Source organism: Bombus terrestris, chromosome 6 (genome assembly GCF_910591885.1).
Source record: "Bombus terrestris chromosome 6, iyBomTerr1.2, whole genome shotgun sequence".
Classification (NCBI taxonomy): Eukaryota; Metazoa; Arthropoda; class Insecta; order Hymenoptera; family Apidae; genus Bombus; species Bombus terrestris.
In genome coordinates, this window is record NC_063274.1 from 6,772,286 (window position 1) to 6,792,976 (window position 20,691).

General features: G+C 42.7%; 1 protein-coding gene across 1 annotated transcript in view; it reads left to right on the top strand.

The window, feature by feature from the left end:
* Positions 1-6,959: 6,959 nt before the first annotated feature.
* The window catches only part of LOC100643692 (girdin), a 178,112-nt gene continuing 164,380 nt past the window's right edge, over positions 6,960-20,691 (top strand). Inside the window, exons 1-2 of the mRNA XM_003395945.4 lie at positions 6,960-7,328; positions 16,731-16,816. Coding sequence (XP_003395993.1) covers positions 16,734-16,816 — 83 coding nt within the window. The 5' untranslated portion in view covers positions 6,960-7,328; positions 16,731-16,733. The remainder of the gene's footprint in view (positions 7,329-16,730; positions 16,817-20,691) is intronic.

Genomic DNA, 20,691 nt, shown 5'->3' on the forward strand with positions numbered 1-20,691 from the left:
TACGATAATGTCCTTTAAGCTTTTATTAACGGTTAGCGCCGGTACGTGGGCCGAATCGCCATGGCCATTCGCATGCGACATCACGAACAACCGTACGGATCTCCGCCGGGAGATCTGATAACACGTAAGACATTTATTTTTCCTCGGGAGTGGCACCGATGCGCCGATTCATTTCGCGTGTAATCTTTTTTCCGGAGGAATTTCCTCTTGCCTTTTGGTCTTCGAATTGCCTAATGACGAAAAGGAAATATCGGAAATCTTAGCAGGTCTTTTCATTTCTCCCCATTTTAAGTCGAAGAACGATAGTAACAAAGCGATTATGGCGTTAAAAAATGTTACGAATGTGACGAAACTGCAGATTCTCTGGAGAAATAAAGCGAGAGTCTACGATTGTTAAAAGGGACATTTTGCTCTTGCACGAGCGTTCCTGTGAGAGGCAACATTGGGGTCAAAAATTGGGACAATCTGCGAGCAACGAACCTAACGCGCAGCATGCGAGTTTAGTGGTTTTGGATCAATAGGAGGGCAATCGAAAAGAGAAAGAGAATTGTCCATTATGGCATTAAGCGTGCGAGAGGGTCTTTGGTCTCATGGGGAGGAAAGTTTTGGCAATGATTAACCAGACTCCGGGCTGCGGCTTCGATGAGTCGATGTAACTCGCCAGGGTTGATTTACCCGGAATAATTATGTCTCGTTGCCAACTTTCTGCGGCGAAAGTTACGGCTAGAACTACTTAGAACTTGGCTAAGATTTCTTCTTTACCTTTCGTGCAATGGTTACCCGATACTACTTGCTGTTCATGAAATTTAGTTTATTCATTAGGCGACTCGTCGATTTCTATAGGAGTTTCGTTCTGAGTAGAAAGTTTAATCTCGTTATTTGTAATTGTGGAAAAAATAGGGAGACTATTAGGGAGCCTGTACCTCATCTAAGCTTTTTACAGATTTCTAACTATATATCTTTAGTGGTTTCCTGATAGGATTACAACGTTCTGTTTTCGTACGAATATCGCACACAATGCTCAATACAACGTAACAAACTGAAATAGTAAAATACATCTTAAATAAATAAATATATAACATATATATAGAAGTTTCTAACTATTAAAACACATTAAATGTTAATTACGTTAACTATGTTCAGTAACTGTTCTTAAATACTTAGGGAGAGATTCTGCAATCAGATAATCTTTGTGTGAGATTCGAGGCATTTCATCGAATGAAACTATGGAAATCGATGCAATATCGTACACGCTCTCATTTGTTAATCGAAGTTAGCGAAAAGCAAAGAAGCGAAATCGGAAAAGCAGACAGTCTAGCGAACCTATCAATAAGCCACGGTAAAAACCAATCAAGAACAGAGATTTCTGGAAATTCCGGGAAGTTTCGGAAGTTCAATAACATCCGGCTTATCCACAAAATTCATCCAGTAACCGTAATCGCGTAGACTTTTGCTGACTTTAGGAAGCATCATGCTGCGAGGACATCTCAGCTCTGTCGAACTGTTTCGAGGGTTCTTCGTCCCCCTTTTCAAAAGAAATCTGACCGTAGGCAAGTCATCTTGAATATGATTATATTTATATTCGTTATATGTTACATTTTATTCTATCGTACACTGACATTAGTCTTAATTTTCGTGTTGATGTGTAGTTAACCTGTTAACCGTGCCGTTTCTTCGTCGACAAAGTCAATAAAATTTAGAACGTTAGATTTATACAATAAAATAATTCGTACAATTGTGTCTGATATAATAGCGCAATTTTGTACATTTTCTAAAGCTAAAATAAACTTCATACGTGCAGTATCGATCAAATATGCCGAAGAGAAAGATGCAAGAAAAGCAGATGGAATGTTCTCTTGGCTAAAGGATTTCCTCAAACCAGGTAACAGATTAAGTTTTCTATCAATTAAGTCTCAACGTATCACTCTAACACTACCCAACGATCAAATCAAATTACTTGTCGGATATCCTCAAATTCACCTGTCCTATTTGAATCGATAGTTGCGATCTCAGCGCTAATGTAACGCTTTGTAGACTATAGGATCGACGAAATAGGATCATTGCCCGAGTATTTGAAGGTTAAACAAACGGTAATTAATTTCAAACTCGAGGATAAGGACGATCAAGAGATCGATGCTGTCGAAGAGCCGTATGAAAATTCAGAACTACGCGAGAATTTTTTGACAGAGGTCGTTGGATATCAAATGGATATCGACGAGAATAATACGACCACGGGTTCAAAACATGATAAAGGAACGGATAAAGACGAAGATTCTGATTCTATATCGACAAGGATGTTAATGGAAAACAGTGTTACCGATCATACAAATCCAAAACGGGATCGTCAATCGCCACTCGCGCGTCACGGTCTTCTAACTCTGACCGATCTCCTGAATCGTCCAGTCCGGACGATCGTAAGCTGCGCTCCCAGGAACACGAACCCACCCATTAGAGAGCCTAACATGCCTGTGAAACGGGACAAAAAGGACGAGAAGAAGGATAAGAAAAAGAAGATGCCAGTGATACGTATGGAGGGTGGGTTCTCGAAAAACTGTCGCAACGAAGCTACCGCGGATGCTACGAGCAATCTGCACGATAACATGGACGTGAACTTTCAATGGGGTACCAGTCTCGCCGAGGAGGTGGACACGAGTCGGCAGTTGGAATCGAAACAAAATTTGAGCAACCGTTTGCATCAAATGGAGAACGTGAATTCCTTCGTTGGAGACTCGAATTGCTCGAGTGATCAAGTTTCTTCCACCTACGACGTGAACGCCATCCACACAATGAGAAACTTGCAGCTGACGATGAACTCTGCGAAAGATACTGATAAGAAGAATGAAGCAGCTGTCGAATTATCTAGCGAAAAATCGGATAAATCTTCGGAAACGAACGCCACGAATGTTTCGAATGAATTACCTAAAGAAGTAGCGGGCATAGAGTCCGTGAAGAAGATACTGAAAATGTCCCCGATCGTGATGAAGGAAACTAACGTCGACGAGGATTACAACATTCCTAGTAACGCCAACTTCGACGTAGAGATCAACGCATGGAAGGATCTCGTTCTAAAATCCAAAGTGCCTCTGGACCCTTCCAATGAGGGCTTTATCGATTCAGAAAATCCCAGACGTACAGAAACGCTGTCGATCAGACCGGAGCCTCCTGAGCCGAAACTGGATGTGCAAGCAATACCAACTACCAGCGACGAGGCCACAGCAGAGGAAGAAGATCCGGAGTACGCCAGAGAAATGAAACCTAATATGAACGCAAAAAAAGTCAGCAGCCCTACCGACGTTCAGAAACTGGATATCAAGAAATTGCATACCGAGACATTTTGTTTCTCGAAAAGATACAATAACGAAAAATTAAAATTCCACAGACCCTTGAGTGTTCTAGATTCGTTGGATAACGATGTGAACTTAGGAACTTTGAATTTTTCGACGAATACCGGAGGTGGTTGGGGAAATTTCGAGCAAAGCGTTTCGGAAGAATCGAGAAGAGTTAATCGCGAACAGACTGAAGGTGGTGAACAGAGTAACCTCATGAAGAGTCAAAGCATGGAGGAAAATGTCACGAACGCAGAAAATGCATCGTGGAACGAGAACAATACGGCTCAGGAACAGCAACAAGAAAGAGGGAATTTTGAGCCGCAGGAACAACCAGACGCAGGCACGAATTTTACGAACAATTTAAATACAATGGGCGAAAAAGAAATCGACGTTTCTTTCAGTCGATCGCAAGCGGAGAATCAAGTTGCACGTGAAAATTCAGTGTTTACGTCTTCTCGGAGGGATTCGAGGAAATACGAGACCGATGAATACATAAATGCACAGGCAGATAATTATCAGTCCAACTTAGACTACTCCAATTCGTACGGAGACGACTATTATCCTGGCTACGAATCCATGTCGTTGGAACCGGCAACAGGTAATGCAATCTTTTTTCATATTTTTCCGATATTAATTTAGTTCTTCGAATATTATGTGCTACTTAAATCTCAACTTCTACCTTTGATTTTTTTGTTAATTATTTTAAAATAATAACATTAATTTCTGATTCGTAAATATTTCTTTCAGAAAGGCAATCTTCCGGACGCAACGAAGAGTCCGTAAGAGACGAACAACAACAAATGGACGACAATAAAGAATTGTTCGTTAAGAGCTCGGGACAAATGGAAAACACAAGCCAATATGTTACGGACAACAATTATATAAAGGTACCCGGTGATCCCTACCCATACAGTCGAGAACACTTCAATAAATGGCGTATGTCCGAGCAACTTCATATCGGTCCTCAAAAAACCACGGAAACCGAAGAGATTTTGAACCCTCCGATTAACTCAAACACTGGCACACGAATCGACACTCAGCAACCTGTTCGAAAAATGTCGCAGGACTCTCGCGTTCGAGGAAAATGGTATAAAAATGTTCATAGCTAAACTAATCCTCGAAAAGGTGAAACAAACAGCATAAGAATATTTGGGCTTCGTGAATTCAGGCGTTAATTGATATTGTGAATTAAACTTCTTCGTGTCCAAGATGTTTGTAATATTTGGTAGATATTTTATCACGACTATAATATAAACTATGAGAAAACTGATGTTCAATATTGTCCATAACATACTGGAATAAGAATAAACGTTGATAAAACAAAAGTTGATGCAAATAATCTGTTCGCCAGTGTCTCCTTTATTCAAATTTCGATTTGATATCAGTGATTCATCGTCGATATCTGGATCCTAGACTCATCCGAGGACAAAATCACATTACTATTTAGGACAGCTAATATTTAATTGGCAACGATATATCATAAAATTAGAAAAGAAACCTTACGATCAACTGTCCACGACCGAAATAAAACGTTCATCGATGGAACAACGATGCATCTCGAAGATATTACCGACAGACTCGTCACGAAGAACCATCGCCACTTCCTGGTGAGTGTTACCAGCGGATCGAAGCTTCGCTCCATGATAGCGAGTCTTCTTTTGTTCCTGTTCGCGATCACGAAGCTCGAGAAAGCGGTCTTGCGAGTAATAAAGTTGTGATACAAAGTGAACGGACAGCAGAGCCGATACCTTGGTAGATCGTGATAATTAGCCGCGTAGTGATACACGGATCGGTTAATACCTGAGTAATACTGTGTCCAGGTCGATGTAACCGATCATTACGCGATTTCTTGCGGCAACCTACGCCTAGCGTAAATGATCCTCGTCGACCAGGCCCGATCGTAATTAGCCGGACGATCGCGGTATTTGCGATGCATTAGCGCTGAGCATCTTGTGATCGGGTCTAACAAACGCTACCGATCAACGATTAATAACGCGTTCTCTATGCAGCTCGTCGATAAATAAGAATTCCGAGGAATAAAGTTTCCAACTACATAGTCGAGGGATAAATTCGAGTTTCTAAGGGATTTCTTTTTTGCGAAACGACTAGCTCGTAGAGATGGGATCACGAGAGAACTGGATAAATAATAATCGTTAAGAGTTTCGTTTTATTGTTGCTCCAAAGAAAATGGCAATTTTCTGCGGTGGTTATATAGTTCTGTAAACAATTACTTTGTAAAAAGGTGATTGGTTAAATATACGTTATAAAATAAATCCACAAATAATGAAATTACAGGATTTTCTGCATTACGAAGAATATTTATACTCGTTGATTGTAGTTCATACCTTCCGAAGCTTCTGGATATTATTCCAGGTGGATTTGTTTTCAAGAATATCGTTCTATAATATTTTACCGACTTCTCAGCTACCTTAAAGTTGAAAATTACACCTTTATCGTTATCATCTGTGTAATCAGTGATCATCAACTTTACGCACACGGTAAACGGTTAACCGGTGATTTTACACTCGAAAGCCTTAGATAATAACAACTCTAAAACTCGATTCAAAAGGCTAGGCGACCGTATTTAAAATACACGCTTGAATCGATTAAAACGATTATACTCAAAATTGCAACAGATTATTACAAATGTTTATTTCCTTTCCTATAAAAGAAGTCATCTGTTTCGAACAGAACCTACAAAATCAAACAATCCACCCAGTGAAAAACCACCGAATCCATTAGACTCGGTAGTTCTATCGAATCCAACGACTCCTTCTAACGATGGATCCTCTTTGGTTGAAGTTGAATCTGGCGAGGCGGACATTGATGTCAATGAAGAGGAAACTGCTAAAAAACGTGGTAAACAGAGCAAAGAGTCTGCGCACGTTCATACCATTCAACCGGATGTTAATATTCCTCATGGGCCTCGCATTCCTAACAGTTACGAAAAAAAACGTATGCGTATTTCTATATTCGATTTGAGATCGACAAAATGAAATATATAGGACAATTAAAAAATATTTTATTCTGGCTATGCGCAGACGTCAGCAAGTTGGTCCAAAGTCCTAAAGTCGTCACTTTAAAAAAGAGTGAGAGTCCGGTCGAAGAGACAGATGTTCGTACACAGAGAAACAAAGGATTATTATGTATGTAGGAATAAAGACAAATACTTGTAACAAATATTTAACTATCATTGTTCGTTGCTTGTTCCAGCTTTGAAGAAAGAAGATATTGAAAAAATATACGAGCAGAAAAATTATGCTTACCTCCGACCTGAGGAAATGAAACACTTGCGAGTAGCTCCAAAACCAAAACCTCAAGACACGGATTCAGACACGTCCACAGATTCATCTGAATAAAGATATCGAACAATAATATAAATCACTTCTTGTCCCCTGTCTCGTGCATTATAATATCTCATAAATGTGTAAAATATTTAAAGGAACGTTGTTAAACGCTACTAAAAGATTTATTAAACGGTAAATGCCTTAAAGTGCTCGAACGGTTCCCAAAAGTTATGGATTTAAGTTGGTATCATTGTTGCTATTACACCGCAACTGTCGCATAAGTTGGTAACGCTGTTCCCACGATTTCAACTACCAAATTTCAGTTCATTTTTAAACCAAGTGCAACGCGGTTACGCCAAACTGGTATCGTATCTTTTTCAGTGACGACGTTCATTAACGCATCATGAACGAAAATACGTAAACACACGTGACCTTCCATTATCTTCATAATAAATCGTTTAGTTCGCGACGCGTTTCGTATCGACAAAAACTCGCGAGACTCGTTAATCGGTCTCGTCACTGTCCCCTCTTTATAGATCAAACCTAACCTACCGGTGTTCCGAACAAGGAACGCGGAATCTCGAGTGTTTTCGTGAAACGCGTAAATACAGTGGAACAACCAAGGCGACCAGCAACCTACTATTCTCGAAAACTTTGTTCAAGTTCAGTGCATGGATAAGCTCCACTTCTCGATCGTTCCCAGCCCATCTAGGTGAGTCTCCCGTTTCCTAAAATTACATATCGTTCGTTCCCGTGGCCGATTAAAAGCAATAAGGGATTCTGGGACCATATCGACGAAATTGGCACACATGGTGTGGTTAGCTCCGCTTAAATGCCTTCTCGATTCGAGAATCAAGTAAAACGGCCATCGTATCGAACGTTAATCCAGTCCCGACACACCTGTCGAGGATTGAGCTAAGCGGGGATGAGAGAGGCAAGTAGAGAACGATGATAAGGTTGAGAACGATAGGCTAGATCGTTCGAGATCGGACGCTGTGTAGTTAGGTATAGCTTGACCAAGCAAAAATAATGTTTCTAAGATGGATTAAGGTCACAAAATGGCGCTAGATTTCTTTTGCTATATAGTTGATCCAATCGCAGTGTCGCCAATCATACCGCTCTAATACCGAGGCGAAATCAATTTCTCATGACAAATCATATATGCGTTACTAACAGCAGCATTTCCTTCATTACGACAAATTACGCAAAGCCACGAACTTTATACTTCGTTTCAATCTATACTCTTTATTTTATTTGGGATTTACTAGATTAGACGATTAGTTGTAATTTTCACGATACCATTTAAGTTATCTAGCCAGAAAATTATTCCGTATATCTTCAACTGTGAATAGGCTAATTGTACAATAATACAAGACTTCTGTGGTCGTAGCCAAATAAATAAGTGAACAAAGTAAAGAGAAGCTCTTTAGGCCAAAATATAATACTTATGTACGATCATAAAATAGAAGGAGGGAGGAAAGTACCAACCTAACCCCAACCTTCTTTTTATCTATCTGCTTGGTTATGAAGGAAACTCCACATTTGCTCGGTAAAGCAATAGGTCGAGTCAAATAAGCAAATTGGTCGACGTGTTCGTGCGAACTATCGACCCGCAGCGCAAGATGCGTGCCTACCGGTCACGAACGCATCCGCCCGCTTCTGGCTGGAGGCTGTTATTTCGCCGCCGGGAACGCAGCCATCTCCGAATCGTCTCGAAGCCTATCTAATCATTCAAATCGCGGTAACCCGCCTAATCGCGGTATACGCAACCGCCGCTGCCCATCGGTCTTCCTCTTTGGTTCCAGACCTCGACTTCCACGCCAATAACGCAATAACGCGCCGAGGAATAATGCTAGATTGCCGAGCTGATTGCTCTCTTCTCTCGTGCCGGGGGAACTCGTGCCGCGTAACTCGTTCGCCGTGGATACACGTATAGGTTAAAATGGCAGCTGCGTCGTCGAGAGCGTTTCTGTTCTGCCTGAATTTTTAGCTTTCACTTCCGGTGAAGATGATAGCGTCTCGATGGAAGGTGGACATGAAATTTTTGTTTAGCGGAGCGTATGGTTTATCACAAGCAATAGTAGACAACAACTTTCACAGAAATCGATATAAAGCACGTGTGTAATATTTTGCATTATAGAAATATAAATATTATCTAGCATAGAGTAGTGATGAGATTAGCGGTAAATAATAATCAGAATCTATTTAATATGTCATCTTCCATTTAAATTCTCACAAATGCCAACTTCAAACAAGACTATTCGCAAGATCAGCTCCATCAATCTTCCTTCCAAAGACCGAAATCCTATGCTATCGCGAAGAAAACAAAGCACATCAAATCGGTGGGCTCGTTTCTCAAGTGACTTACAAGTTTGGTTGGGTGCAGAAATCGGCTAGAACCGGACCGGTCTGCAGGAGGAAGCGTGCGTAACGTGTTGGAAATTGCCATGGCGTTGGATGTTGTGACGCGTATATACTGTACACGTTCCCCGGGCGGTGGCATGATTACGTGGAAATCAGAAGCGGCGACGTTATCGTTCCGTGATTCGCTCGTCAGGACGCCTCTCGATATACTTTGCTTCTTTATTCGCGCGGTTAACGGCTCCGGGGTAACGAGTTTCGCACGATCGACCGGCGATGATTTCTGCTCGGGGAGGAATCGACGCGGCGCCGCGCCGCGCCGTACCGCGGCAATCAGTCGACGCGAGTCGTTCTCGTCGATTTTTCCAACTAGTCGAACTTTTCATCTCCGCGGGGAGACCGTGCCTGTGCAATCGAACGGAATCGAAGGTACCGTTCGATCCAATTTTTAGGACAATTCGTTGCGCACGCTACGAAGCAGAGAGGGAGAAGATAATTGGACGAGGAGATACGCGGTTAAGTAACTACGACGCATGGTAGATTAAGGTTGGGACGTAGATTTGTTACCAGCAGGAATTTCCCTGCTGCGATGTCTATTATTTGAAGCTGTTGGGAAATACATAGCGTTTCGGAGCGATTGAGGCTAATGAATCTAGTAAAATTGAGACGTAAGAAGCGAATTACCGTGCGATAAGATTTACTAACTTGTCTAATTTGCCTGATGTGCCCAACTTTTTAATTGGGATGTTTATGGACAGATGTAACGAGCCTATATAATGGGCTTCACCTGTGTCTCTCTTTTCTCTGTATCAATCAACCGATATCTCTATTGATTAATTAAGTTACTTTCTAGAATTGTGAAGTAATCCAATAATTGTAAATTGTCATTTTTAATAGAAAGTCGCGCTTCCCTTCTGTGTATTTGCAAAGTACTCGGATTATCCGAATTGATTTCGTAGACAAGTGCTTGAAGAGTTGATATATGTCTTCAATAATTCAATCCCACTTTGAAGTTCTACAATGTCGAATCTCGAAACTGTAGGATTCGATTCAAACCTGGTTGCAATATACTTTATGCCATCTCAAACAACAGTTACCGGACACGGTCCAGGGGATTGGCATTGGTAGCAGACGTGGTTTTATTTACGACTAGAACCGCTGACTGCTCCGGGTTCGCTCCTCCTTGACCCTCTCTTCTTGTGGTTCGCGCGGGGGTTAGAACGATCCTATCTCTACGGACGTGGCCGCGGATCATTCCCTCGCGGACTGGCTGCACTATAAAAGATCGTCCTATGGTTGTATATTACTCACGCCACCGTGTTTTCACTTGGCACGGCGATCGGCGCCGATATCATAACTCCTTGTCGTACCGTCGTTCATCCAGCAAATCCGCCCGACGACCAGGCCTCCGCCTCGCAGCGATAGCAATCCCGATACCACCGGCAGCCTTGCAACGCGAGGACGAATATCGCGATTAGATTAAATTTTCATCGTGCTTCAACCTCGCACGCCTTTCCTCGGTTAAATATTTAAATTCGGGCATACGTATGCTTGGATATCTGAGAGATGCTGATACAAATCAGAACAATCTTATGGTTTTTCGACGATTTGGGATAGTGGTATTAGATCTTTAAATTCAATCTATCATATAATCGAAGATTTGCAGTCTGTGTCATTTCGATCGATATAACGAAGAAACTTTCGATTTTTAAGAGACACGTGTTGGATATGAGTGAAAGAAACGAAAGAAAGAGAGTATTTTTCAAGTTTTTCTTTCACATTTTTCTTCAAATTCGCTCGCGTGAGGTTAGAATTGTTCGATTGCTTTTTGCGCGTAGAAAATATAGACAGCCCGATAGACTCGTCTTTCTCATAGCTCGGCATCCAACTTGAACAGCGAGTACATGGCTAGCCGATAATCCATGACGATGCGATTATTCCCGGCGAGACACCGAAATAGATGGTTTACAGCCTCCCTTAAATACGTCAACGTTTACACGCGAATTCCCGAAAGTAAATCGACGAAGAATGTTTTCGCAACGACGCAGGTGGTCACGAGGCGAAGCCAACTCAAACGCCGAAGGCGACCTACCGAAATCGCCTGGTTATTATTAATAACGCGAAACCAGCTTTATTTGCGATGTCTCAGTCTTCTACACGCATCTTTATCAAAAAGTCAAAATATTGACTTATTAACGTACAAGACGCATTCTAAATTATTAATACGTACGACGCTCGAGATGCGATCGTGTCACGGAGTTAATCGTCCCTGTGATTTGTAAATATTTGGATAAGTGAAACGAAGCGATAGATTCTTCGTGCTTCTCGTTCCACGCGAGTCTTTGATTTTAGAACGCGTATGAGACTTCTCGTACAGTCTCTTCGAATTTCGTGCTAGCTGTGTTCAATTCGTTGAACGAGTTTCCGATCTTTGACAAGTCTCACGATTTCGTTCTTCAACTTTCTTCAAATGAGCCAAGAGACAAACTACCCGTAAAATAAACACCATTTTGGCGAGTGATCTCGAGGACCGGGTACGAACACGTCTCAGAGCAAACGGGTGCAAGTCACCCCGCGATCATTCGGCGCAGCGTTCCAGCGGCGCGGTGCTCGTAGTGACATCACAAAAAATCACGGTGCCGCTTTCTGGCCGGATATCTTTCAATTACCCGTTAATATGATAGGCGGCGGGCTATGTTGCAAGTCACCGGCACGTCGTTGCCCGCAGCACGCAGCCGGGCCGCCGCGTGATTAATCGACGTCAACCACAGGCTTCGGCGCGCAAACCTCCGCGGGGAGAATCGTCCGACGCGTTGACACGTCGTCGATCCGTGGATTTGCGGCACATCGCGGCCTCCGACCACCCCCATGCGGGACCGTTCGATCGAAACGTCACTCGCGAACCGAACAGCATTGTTTCTGTCTGAGTCGTGATATGCTTGAAGGAGCCTACCGAGGGTGAGACGAGTGATTGATAAATGACTCCTGACTTTCTCCGATTTTTACGGGTTTTGTATCGCCGAGAGATTAAAAATGTTTTAAGTAACAATTTAAAAATTCCGCCAGCTACGATCCCAACGATCTAGAGGCGTGTTTAATGTTCGATAAGATCACACACGCTATCGGCTAATGTGTTATATTCTTTTAGCAAAGTGTTCCAAGATCAACACTTTCATGTCTTGGACTAATTTCGTATCTAAGTATAATAGCATAGCGATAAATAATAACATATAGTTCAAAAGTACTTTGTTCAGAGTTATTTGTCGAAACGATTAGCGGCGAAGTATGTATTTACATTGAGAGCTGCATCTCTGTTTAATGTATAGATGGATGAAAAAGCGCGACGAAAATAATTTCCGAAGACTGAGTTTAAGTTTAGCTGTAGAGACTAATTGGCCAAGTGACCTTTCTAAAATTGATCTTGACTGCTCTAGTTTCTGAAAGTTTCTTTCTGCCGTCAGCGTGTGTACGGCGCTATTAGCCAGGTCGTTTGATACTTTATTAAAGAACCAACGAATAGGTAAACTTAATTTTCCTCTCTATGGCGCATCGAAGTTTAAAGAACACATTACGCGTTCACGGCATGTTATGTGTAATAAACGTACAGATTAAATTAATTGTTTCAATGCTGTTCGGACGATCGAGCATGAAATCGCACGCGTTGGTGTGCATAGCGAAAGTTGAAAACGCGTTCAGGCGATAAATTGTAATTTCAATATACCGTTTTAGCAAGCAATTCGCGTTATAATTTCATCCCTCTTTTGCTCCTTTCGATGATCGTATCAAATTGTTTGGACAACTTATTTAAAAGCAAACACTGCTATCTTTCATCTTGTTAATAAGTTTCGCTTCTCTTCTTACGATATCGCTTTCGATAATTTCGTACCTACGTACACGATATCTCATGTAACTTACAAACTTTCAAGCTCACTCACCTGTCGTGTATTTGAAATGCACGGTGCGTCACGAAAAGTGCTAAATATCGAAGAATTTATTTATTCATTAACTACTTAACTTTCCATTTCTACGCCTGACAAACTATAATTTACTCTTATCATTAAAAAAGAAAGAAAAAAAAAGGAAAATACTAGGAATGGATTAGACAACACCGCAGATCAAATGCTGTTTTCATCTAAATTGACCAAATCAGCTATCGTTGCCTGTTCTCGCGTCGAAGTTTAGCGTGAGACACGCGCGAACGACGAGAGGAAACGAGAAGAAGCGGTCTGCTAAATGCCCCGACTAATTCGACGAAGGCACGAAAACGACGGGGTTTTTTCCCCATTCTCGCGCTAGTGACACCACGAGCCGCTGTCGTTTCCCATGATTCCTCGAGGGTGGCGCAGGACGATTTATGGAGGGACAACGGTGTCGCTGTCGAGGAGTATCGAGGGGTTGCTTAACTCGTACCTGAACCGAAAGCACGAGAAGATAAGGGAGCAGGAAGAAGATTGGGAGCGTTGTTTCGTTGAAACTGTTGTGTGCGATAAGAAACTATGTCAATTACGAAATTTTGTCGAGAGTGGAGCCAAGAAGGAATTTTCGTTTCGCATCGAGGCTGTAGAATTATAATACTTAGTTAACTAGTTTTCTGTTCCAAGAAAGAATCTTTGATACGATTGAGTAGTTAGGTCCGATATTATACAATAGACTTTCAGATTTTATTTTCTATCTAATAATTCAAATTACTCAACTTTTATTCCAAGTAGATAATGATTTTTCTTCATTGTCACTAATTTTTTGTAATATCACATTTTTATGGTATAGCTGTATTAATCACTTCCTCGATTTTCCTTCTGACTGAATTTTCGCTCGTCCTAAGGACAAAACAGAACGCGATGTGGGTGGATGACGACTCCATCGAAGTTTCCACCGCACACTGGTCGAAATCGTTTTCTCGTTAACGCACAGGAGAACGCAATAACTTTGTTCTCATCTCTCCACGCAACCGACCACTCGCGAGGATTAATCGTACTCGTGACGAACGTTCGATCGTAATCGAATTGCCGATGATGGAGCGTCCTGGCTTTGATTAAACCCACCGTCCGTCCCCTCGGCCAAAAAACTCTGAGTAATTATCGTTTCGCGTATACGTTGTTCTCGTCTACAGAAACTGCCAATACGCTTATTATATCACAAGCCGAAGAAAATGAAAAGATGTTTGATAGCGTTGGTTTATGTGGTCTTTCGACGTTCCAAGCTTCACTTGATCAATCACTTCGGCAAAATATGATTCTCGGTATAATTAAATTAGCAAAAGCGTAAATAGAAAAATCATCGAAATTCTTCCAAAGAATAAATATCCTTGTTTTATCGTTGATCGAAGATGTAATTTTTTGCAACGTAAACGAGTTTTTAAATACTAAAATTGAGGAACCTGATAAATATAGAATATCATTGAAAATATGGAAATACAGGAAGACCGCTGAAGCAACAATAACACAAAAACTTTCTGATCTAGTTCAGAGAAGCGATTTTGCTGGCGAAACGGGTCGTAACATATTTCAAAAGGTAACGTAAAGGCATCGCACAAAGGAACCCACGCAGAGAGTCCAGCTTCTGCAAACAAGCAGGCTGTTTTGAAAGAGGAAGTTCGACGATAACGTGTCGCAAGCTCGTGCGGTGGTTCGTACACGTGTTTAAATCGGTATTAAGTACATCGGCGGCGGAACAGTGCCAAGAGGCGAAGTCAAACAGACGTTTATCTAACGTGTAATGGCATAATTTGCGATGGGGCTTAATCACATCAATGTTACTTGGCCGTCCAGCAGAGTGGAATAAGCTGATCGTGTCTCAGACTTCCCTCTGCCTCGGTTCGCTGTTGCTTGTTCACCGCTCGTCCGCGCCACCAAATTGCATTATACCGGAAAATTATTAGAGGCCCGTGAACCGTGATTAACAGTTCCGCTACAGATTTTAACATACCTATTCGACACACATATTTCAATTACCCCTCTTTATACTCCACCTCGTATTTCTCAACAAAAAGATCTAGAAAATTCATTACTCCGAGGAAGAGTAAATGACCTAAGATGCTTATACGCGGTATACTTCGCTTCGTACTTTCAAACCAAAACCGCCTTGAAAATTTGCCACTAAAAACGAAGCGATAACCCAGCCAACCCGAAGGAAGTCGGTCACTTAAATTTAGCTATATCGAGCTCCATCCCTCTGTCGTATTGTAAGCTTCTTTTATCCCCAGACCGATAAACAAATTGTTCTCCAAAGGCGTTCGGACGAAAGGCTCGTTCCCCGAATGGTCGTTCGCTGCGGAGGCGCGCAAGAGTCCCCCCAGTGTCGTGCCTATAAACAAGTCGTCGTCGAGCGTCGAAATAACGCCAGCTGTTGGCAGCGTGCCTCTGTTGACATAACTTTGACAAAGTCGTTGACAAAGTCTCGGTTACAGAGCGGTTTTTACGAGACTCCAGCCCATTAAGGCCCGATAAATCTGCCTCGGTCGGATCGTCGAGCCCTATTTTCATCCGGCGTGAAAACACCGCGCTCTCCCTTCTTCTACGCCCTCACGTTCGCCGTGGTCCGGTTCCTCCGACGCTGTTTGTCAACCCGGTGGCCACCGCGAGCAAACAAACGTTCCGCGCCACCCGTTATGCGACACACGACCGTCGCCGGCAGCACGCGCCTTCTACACGACGATTATTAATAGCCTTGCTCCGGCCAACTCTTTCCTACAACCTCAGGGATGGATGCATCGAGCCAAGATATCATCTCGAGCACTCTGCTTGCTTAGAGGTAAAAATTTTCGGGGTGCCGGGTTTCAAGCGATCCTTGTCGCGCAGATGCTACCTACGTTCCTAGCTGCGGTTGATCGGAATTTCATCGGGCAAAGTTTAGCTTCTCTCAAGCTTTAACTTCTCTTCTTATTCGTTCGTCTGAGATGCGAATTTATCGTTGGTATCGAGAGATTTTCTTTCACGAGAATAGTTCAACAGAATTATTACCCTTTAAATGTAACACGTGTTTGAATTTATGTACCCGTTCGAGAATAGTAAAGCGAATATTTGAATTTTTAAATTTCCGAATGCTCGAATTTTCAAATTTCCTAATGTTTCGATCTTTAAAATCTAAAATTGTTGAATATTTAAATTGCAAAAGAACCGTGGCAAAAACTTAATGGGGCGGGGTGACTTGGAATTTGAATCCGTAGATGGGTTAACGCCTCGGAAGTTAGCGATCTGTCTGCTTAGGCGCCAGACCATAACTATGTTACCCACGAAAAATAAGATTCGCTCGTAAGTACATCACGCGGAAGTGGATGACGAGTGTTCGGCTTTCCGAAACCATATGCTATATCATTGCTCTAAAATAAAGCGAATACCGTGTAGCTCGTCTTCTACCCTCGTTCCTTCGAGATAATTTATGAGCCGACCGGCGACGCGACTTGCCAAACATCATGTGGGACACGAAAAATTATGTCGAACATGCTTTCTCTCCAACGTTCGTCACTGAAATAACAGTAGGACTCTACACACGAATGTTGTCTGTATATTAACAGTTAATTTATTATTTCCTCTCTGACTTTTTCTTTGATAACAATGATAGGAACTCGTGAAGGTATCAAAAAGTTAACCGCATAGTAGAAGAAGACTTAAAAATATTCGTCAAACAAGTTCTAGGCACATTACTGACAGCTTTCCTTTTATCATCGCCATCAACGTAACTCTTTCTTGTAACGCGTTAATTACTAAACGAACAAATGAAAAGATATTTCCAATTTCGCAATCTCTATTTGCAGACGATGCCCGACGACCCTCACTCGTGCAGCCCCGCGGAATGCTCACCAAGGAGCCTCGCGAGGAAGATCGAGAGCTGCATCTTCAGGTAAGAGAAGAATGTATCTATGTAGTTCTGCGAGAAAGAAGCCGCGAGGCCGATCGAGTTCAGTTGATTCTTTGGTTTCTCGAGAAAAAGGGGTTGAAGGGTCGAGGATCGTTGACCACGCTCGTAGCCTAAAGGCATTCGTTGATTACCGACCGAGAAGGGATTTTAATTAGCAGCGTTTGCTCATCGCAAACACCGGCCAATCTGCCTCTCATCGCGAACACGCTCGCCTATCCGTTATGTACCAGCGCGATTTCAAAGTAAAAATTCTGGCTGGACGCTTTGACTGTACGCCATCGGGTCAACATCGAGTTTACTCTTGGAGTCGACCCGCTTTGCGAGCGAGAACTCTCGATACTTTGTGATGAACGTTCGGGACGTTGCTGGGGATAGTTTGAAGGCAGAACTTTTATAACGCTGAAGATTTTTGCTTTATTGGTAGAGCGAATGGAACATCGAGATTTTGCATGAAAGTTAAAATCGCAGAACGCACATAATATGAGAAAATATATAAAACATCCAAAGTGTAGTACTTTCTGTAATACTTGACAGCATACAATCTTCCTACCAAGACTCTACCTTTTTTAATTATACTCCCGAGAATATGAATTTGCGTAAAAGTCTGCGGTCTAGTCGTAAGTAGAGTCAAAGAGCAGAAAATCGTTTGATCGAGCATTACCTAAACTTTCGTGCAAATAAACGGATTTCTGTATGAACACGTGAATACGTCAGTTCGTAGATACGACCTTTAGGATAGTTACCCAGAATAAAGTTACCCTGGTCGTTCAATCATTCTACCGTCGTGTGATCGCGACTCGTTCCAGGAGGGGGACAAGAACCCTTTGACATCGCGAAGCTCATTACGATCGAATTCCTCGAGCGCGCGAACCACGAGACAGCAGGATGGAACGAAGGAGAGAAGCAACGATCGTGGAAGGGGAGAAAAAGTGTCCATCGGCGGTATTTCTGGCGCGTTAGGGCCCCGGTGTCGGTCGCGTCACACGCGCCTGACAAATGAGACGTTGTCGTACGTTTGTTCAAATTACTGCCGGCATTCCGCGTGCACGCTCCTCGCCCGAGCACTCAACGAGCTTTGAAATATTACCCTCGTCACCTCGAACCGTTTCCTGGCCCCACGAAAAACCGCCTCGGCGATCAGGCTAACGGTCGATCCTCTCGGCTGTTTTTGCTACGATACAATGTAAGTAGTCGCGGCTCTCGCGAGTCGCGCGTTCGCATCTCCGTCTTCGTTTCTTCTTGCCAGCGCGCGTCGCGCCACGGAACGCGCGCTTCTTGTCCCGAGCTATCCACGATTCGTTCACGTTTGCGATTTGACACGAGCGTGAAGCGTGACCGAGCCTTCTTTTTGATTCTATCTTTGCTGAAATGAGTATGGCGTGTGTAATAAGGGGAGCGTGGTGTGCAGGGTAAGTCGTCTAGCATTGCAACGTGAAATATTCACGATGCTTTTAATGACATCGCGGGGCAGGAAGTGGAAGACCAGTTGAACGTGACGAGCTGTTGATCGCGCCAACATATTCACGTTTTTGCGCGATCGTGCTTGTTGCTTGGATTTGGTGCAGGTGGATGGATGCTGCGAGGGAAGTCGAATAGATGTTAGACGATTTGAACTATTTCTCCTTTACGACTCGGATTACACGCTCTCTTCGAAATACAGATCACCACAATCTTCATACGCTTCGAACAAATGCTGAAACTTCCTGGCGACATTTTTATCTGCAACACCCTCTAAATATATCTACCTAATTCCACAAGAAGAAGGTAGCTCGTCCTGTCTTGCAGCGGGTTAACAAACCTTGCAAAAGAACCGTATCATCAAAAATTACATCTCGATTCGAGATAATCTCCACATAAAACGCTATACAGAGGTAGGAAGACGCAGTGCAAAGGAGTGTCCGGTGTGGAATAATTCCTCTGCGTGACGGGGAACGCGTACAGATTACACCGTGACGCGATGTCAAGAGTGATCTCGCGATGGTCGTGTTTCTTGTCGGCGACAAGTAATCCGGAATCAATTACTAGTCCTGGCAGCCCTAAGGAACTGGCACGGTCACGGCGGAAGAGGCAGGGGGACAGCCGGAGGGACGCGACGACCTTTTTAGAGGCAAGAGGATCATTAATCACCCGCTTTTTAGCTGGAAATTCCCTCGCGCCTAGTTTACAAAACGAGGGTCGTCGAAATCGCCCCGTCACCCACGACAAGGGTGATGGTTTTTGTAGTTTCACCGACGACCCGCCTTCCAACGTCGGATCGCTGGCTCCTTCACGTGCGATTACTCGAGGTAATCTCGCTTGTCTCACGCGATCGACTCGTTCTCCATTATCGTTCCGAGGACGCGGACGTTCGTACTTATCGCGGTCAGAGGCAGATTTGTTAGGTGTTGGTTTAAAGTTTAAAAAACCATTTTAAGTGCCTAGCGTTATGTACAATCGTGTAATTCCGCGTTGGTTTAATGTAATGCTCTTTGATGTAATGTTTATCGTCGAGCAACACGAACGCGACGGATATAAAATTTTACGCTTTAGTACTTGTACCGGTACTTAGTACACGCGAGCAATATTTAAGAAATACACGATCTACGAGAGCTATTTGTTCGATTTAGCTCTTTGCTGGTCTTCGCAATTTTTCGAAGCCGGAGCTTACCAATTACGTAATTCGGAGAGTGAAAGAAAGTATAACTTCACCTTCGCTTTTCATTCAACGATTCCGAAAGATTCACTTTCTATATTACCATAAAAATACAAAACAACGATATATCTAAAATTCAATCAATCAAAATACCATAACGCAAACAGGAACAAAGGGTAGTCGTTCTGCAAATACCCTACGCCATTGTGCGATATTTTTAACAAACGTATTCGGTATTCTGTTATCTGAAAACATTTGTACGCAATATCTGCTGAAAGATCTCTAAGTATCCGTAGATACGTATCTGTATAATCAACTGACAGCATTGACATTTACTCAGAGCTCCACTACACGCGTAAGAATGTATCGGTTATGAGAAAATCCGCCGACTTCTCCACCTCGCATAAATCGCATAATGGAGTGTGTAGTGTTGACTTAGAAGGTTGTGTCTGACATTCGTCATTTGTCTGTTCTAATACATAATACGTAATGTTTATAACTGGTTGTAAGCTGTAAGTTTCTCCGTGCCGTAAAACCTACGCACGAAAGAGTAATTACTCGCTTTCGTAGTTCGTTTGCATTCGTTCGCGTTATTCGCTGCGTAAGATTGGCCGTGTTACTGAAACTTGTTATGTACAAGCTTAATCACCTGCTGCATAGATTTTTTTCACATGGGTGTGTGTTATATATAATACACGTGTATTATGATATCGATTACTTCGAGGATCGAGTCTTTGTTTTAACTCGATTTAGAAGCAAATCTCGCTCGATAAATAAACTTACTGTGTCACGGTATCGAGGAAAGCTTCTCGCGAGCGTATATTCTACGCGACCTTGTCTCCGATTTGCAAACCAAGCGAGCACTCCGGCAGAAGGGACGGATTTTTGTTTTTCCACCTCCCTCGATCAGTCACTGTAATTGATACCGTCTCCGCGAGACGAATGTTAATACGTTGGAGCGCAGAAAAACTCGAAAATAAATTGAATCACCGGGACTCCTTCCACGAAGCCAAAGGTCATCGAAAGAATTCGACCTTGTCCCTACCTTCACCGGCCACTGGATTATAATTAAATCCTTCGGACGTTCGTCTCCCATTTCGTCGCAATTAATAAGTTAGCATCGAACACTTACTCGTTCTTTATTCGTTTCTTTTCAAGACGATATTCTAAGAAAGAAGATAGAATTTTTCAATTCTATGTCGGAAGATCACTCTCTTTCTAATTA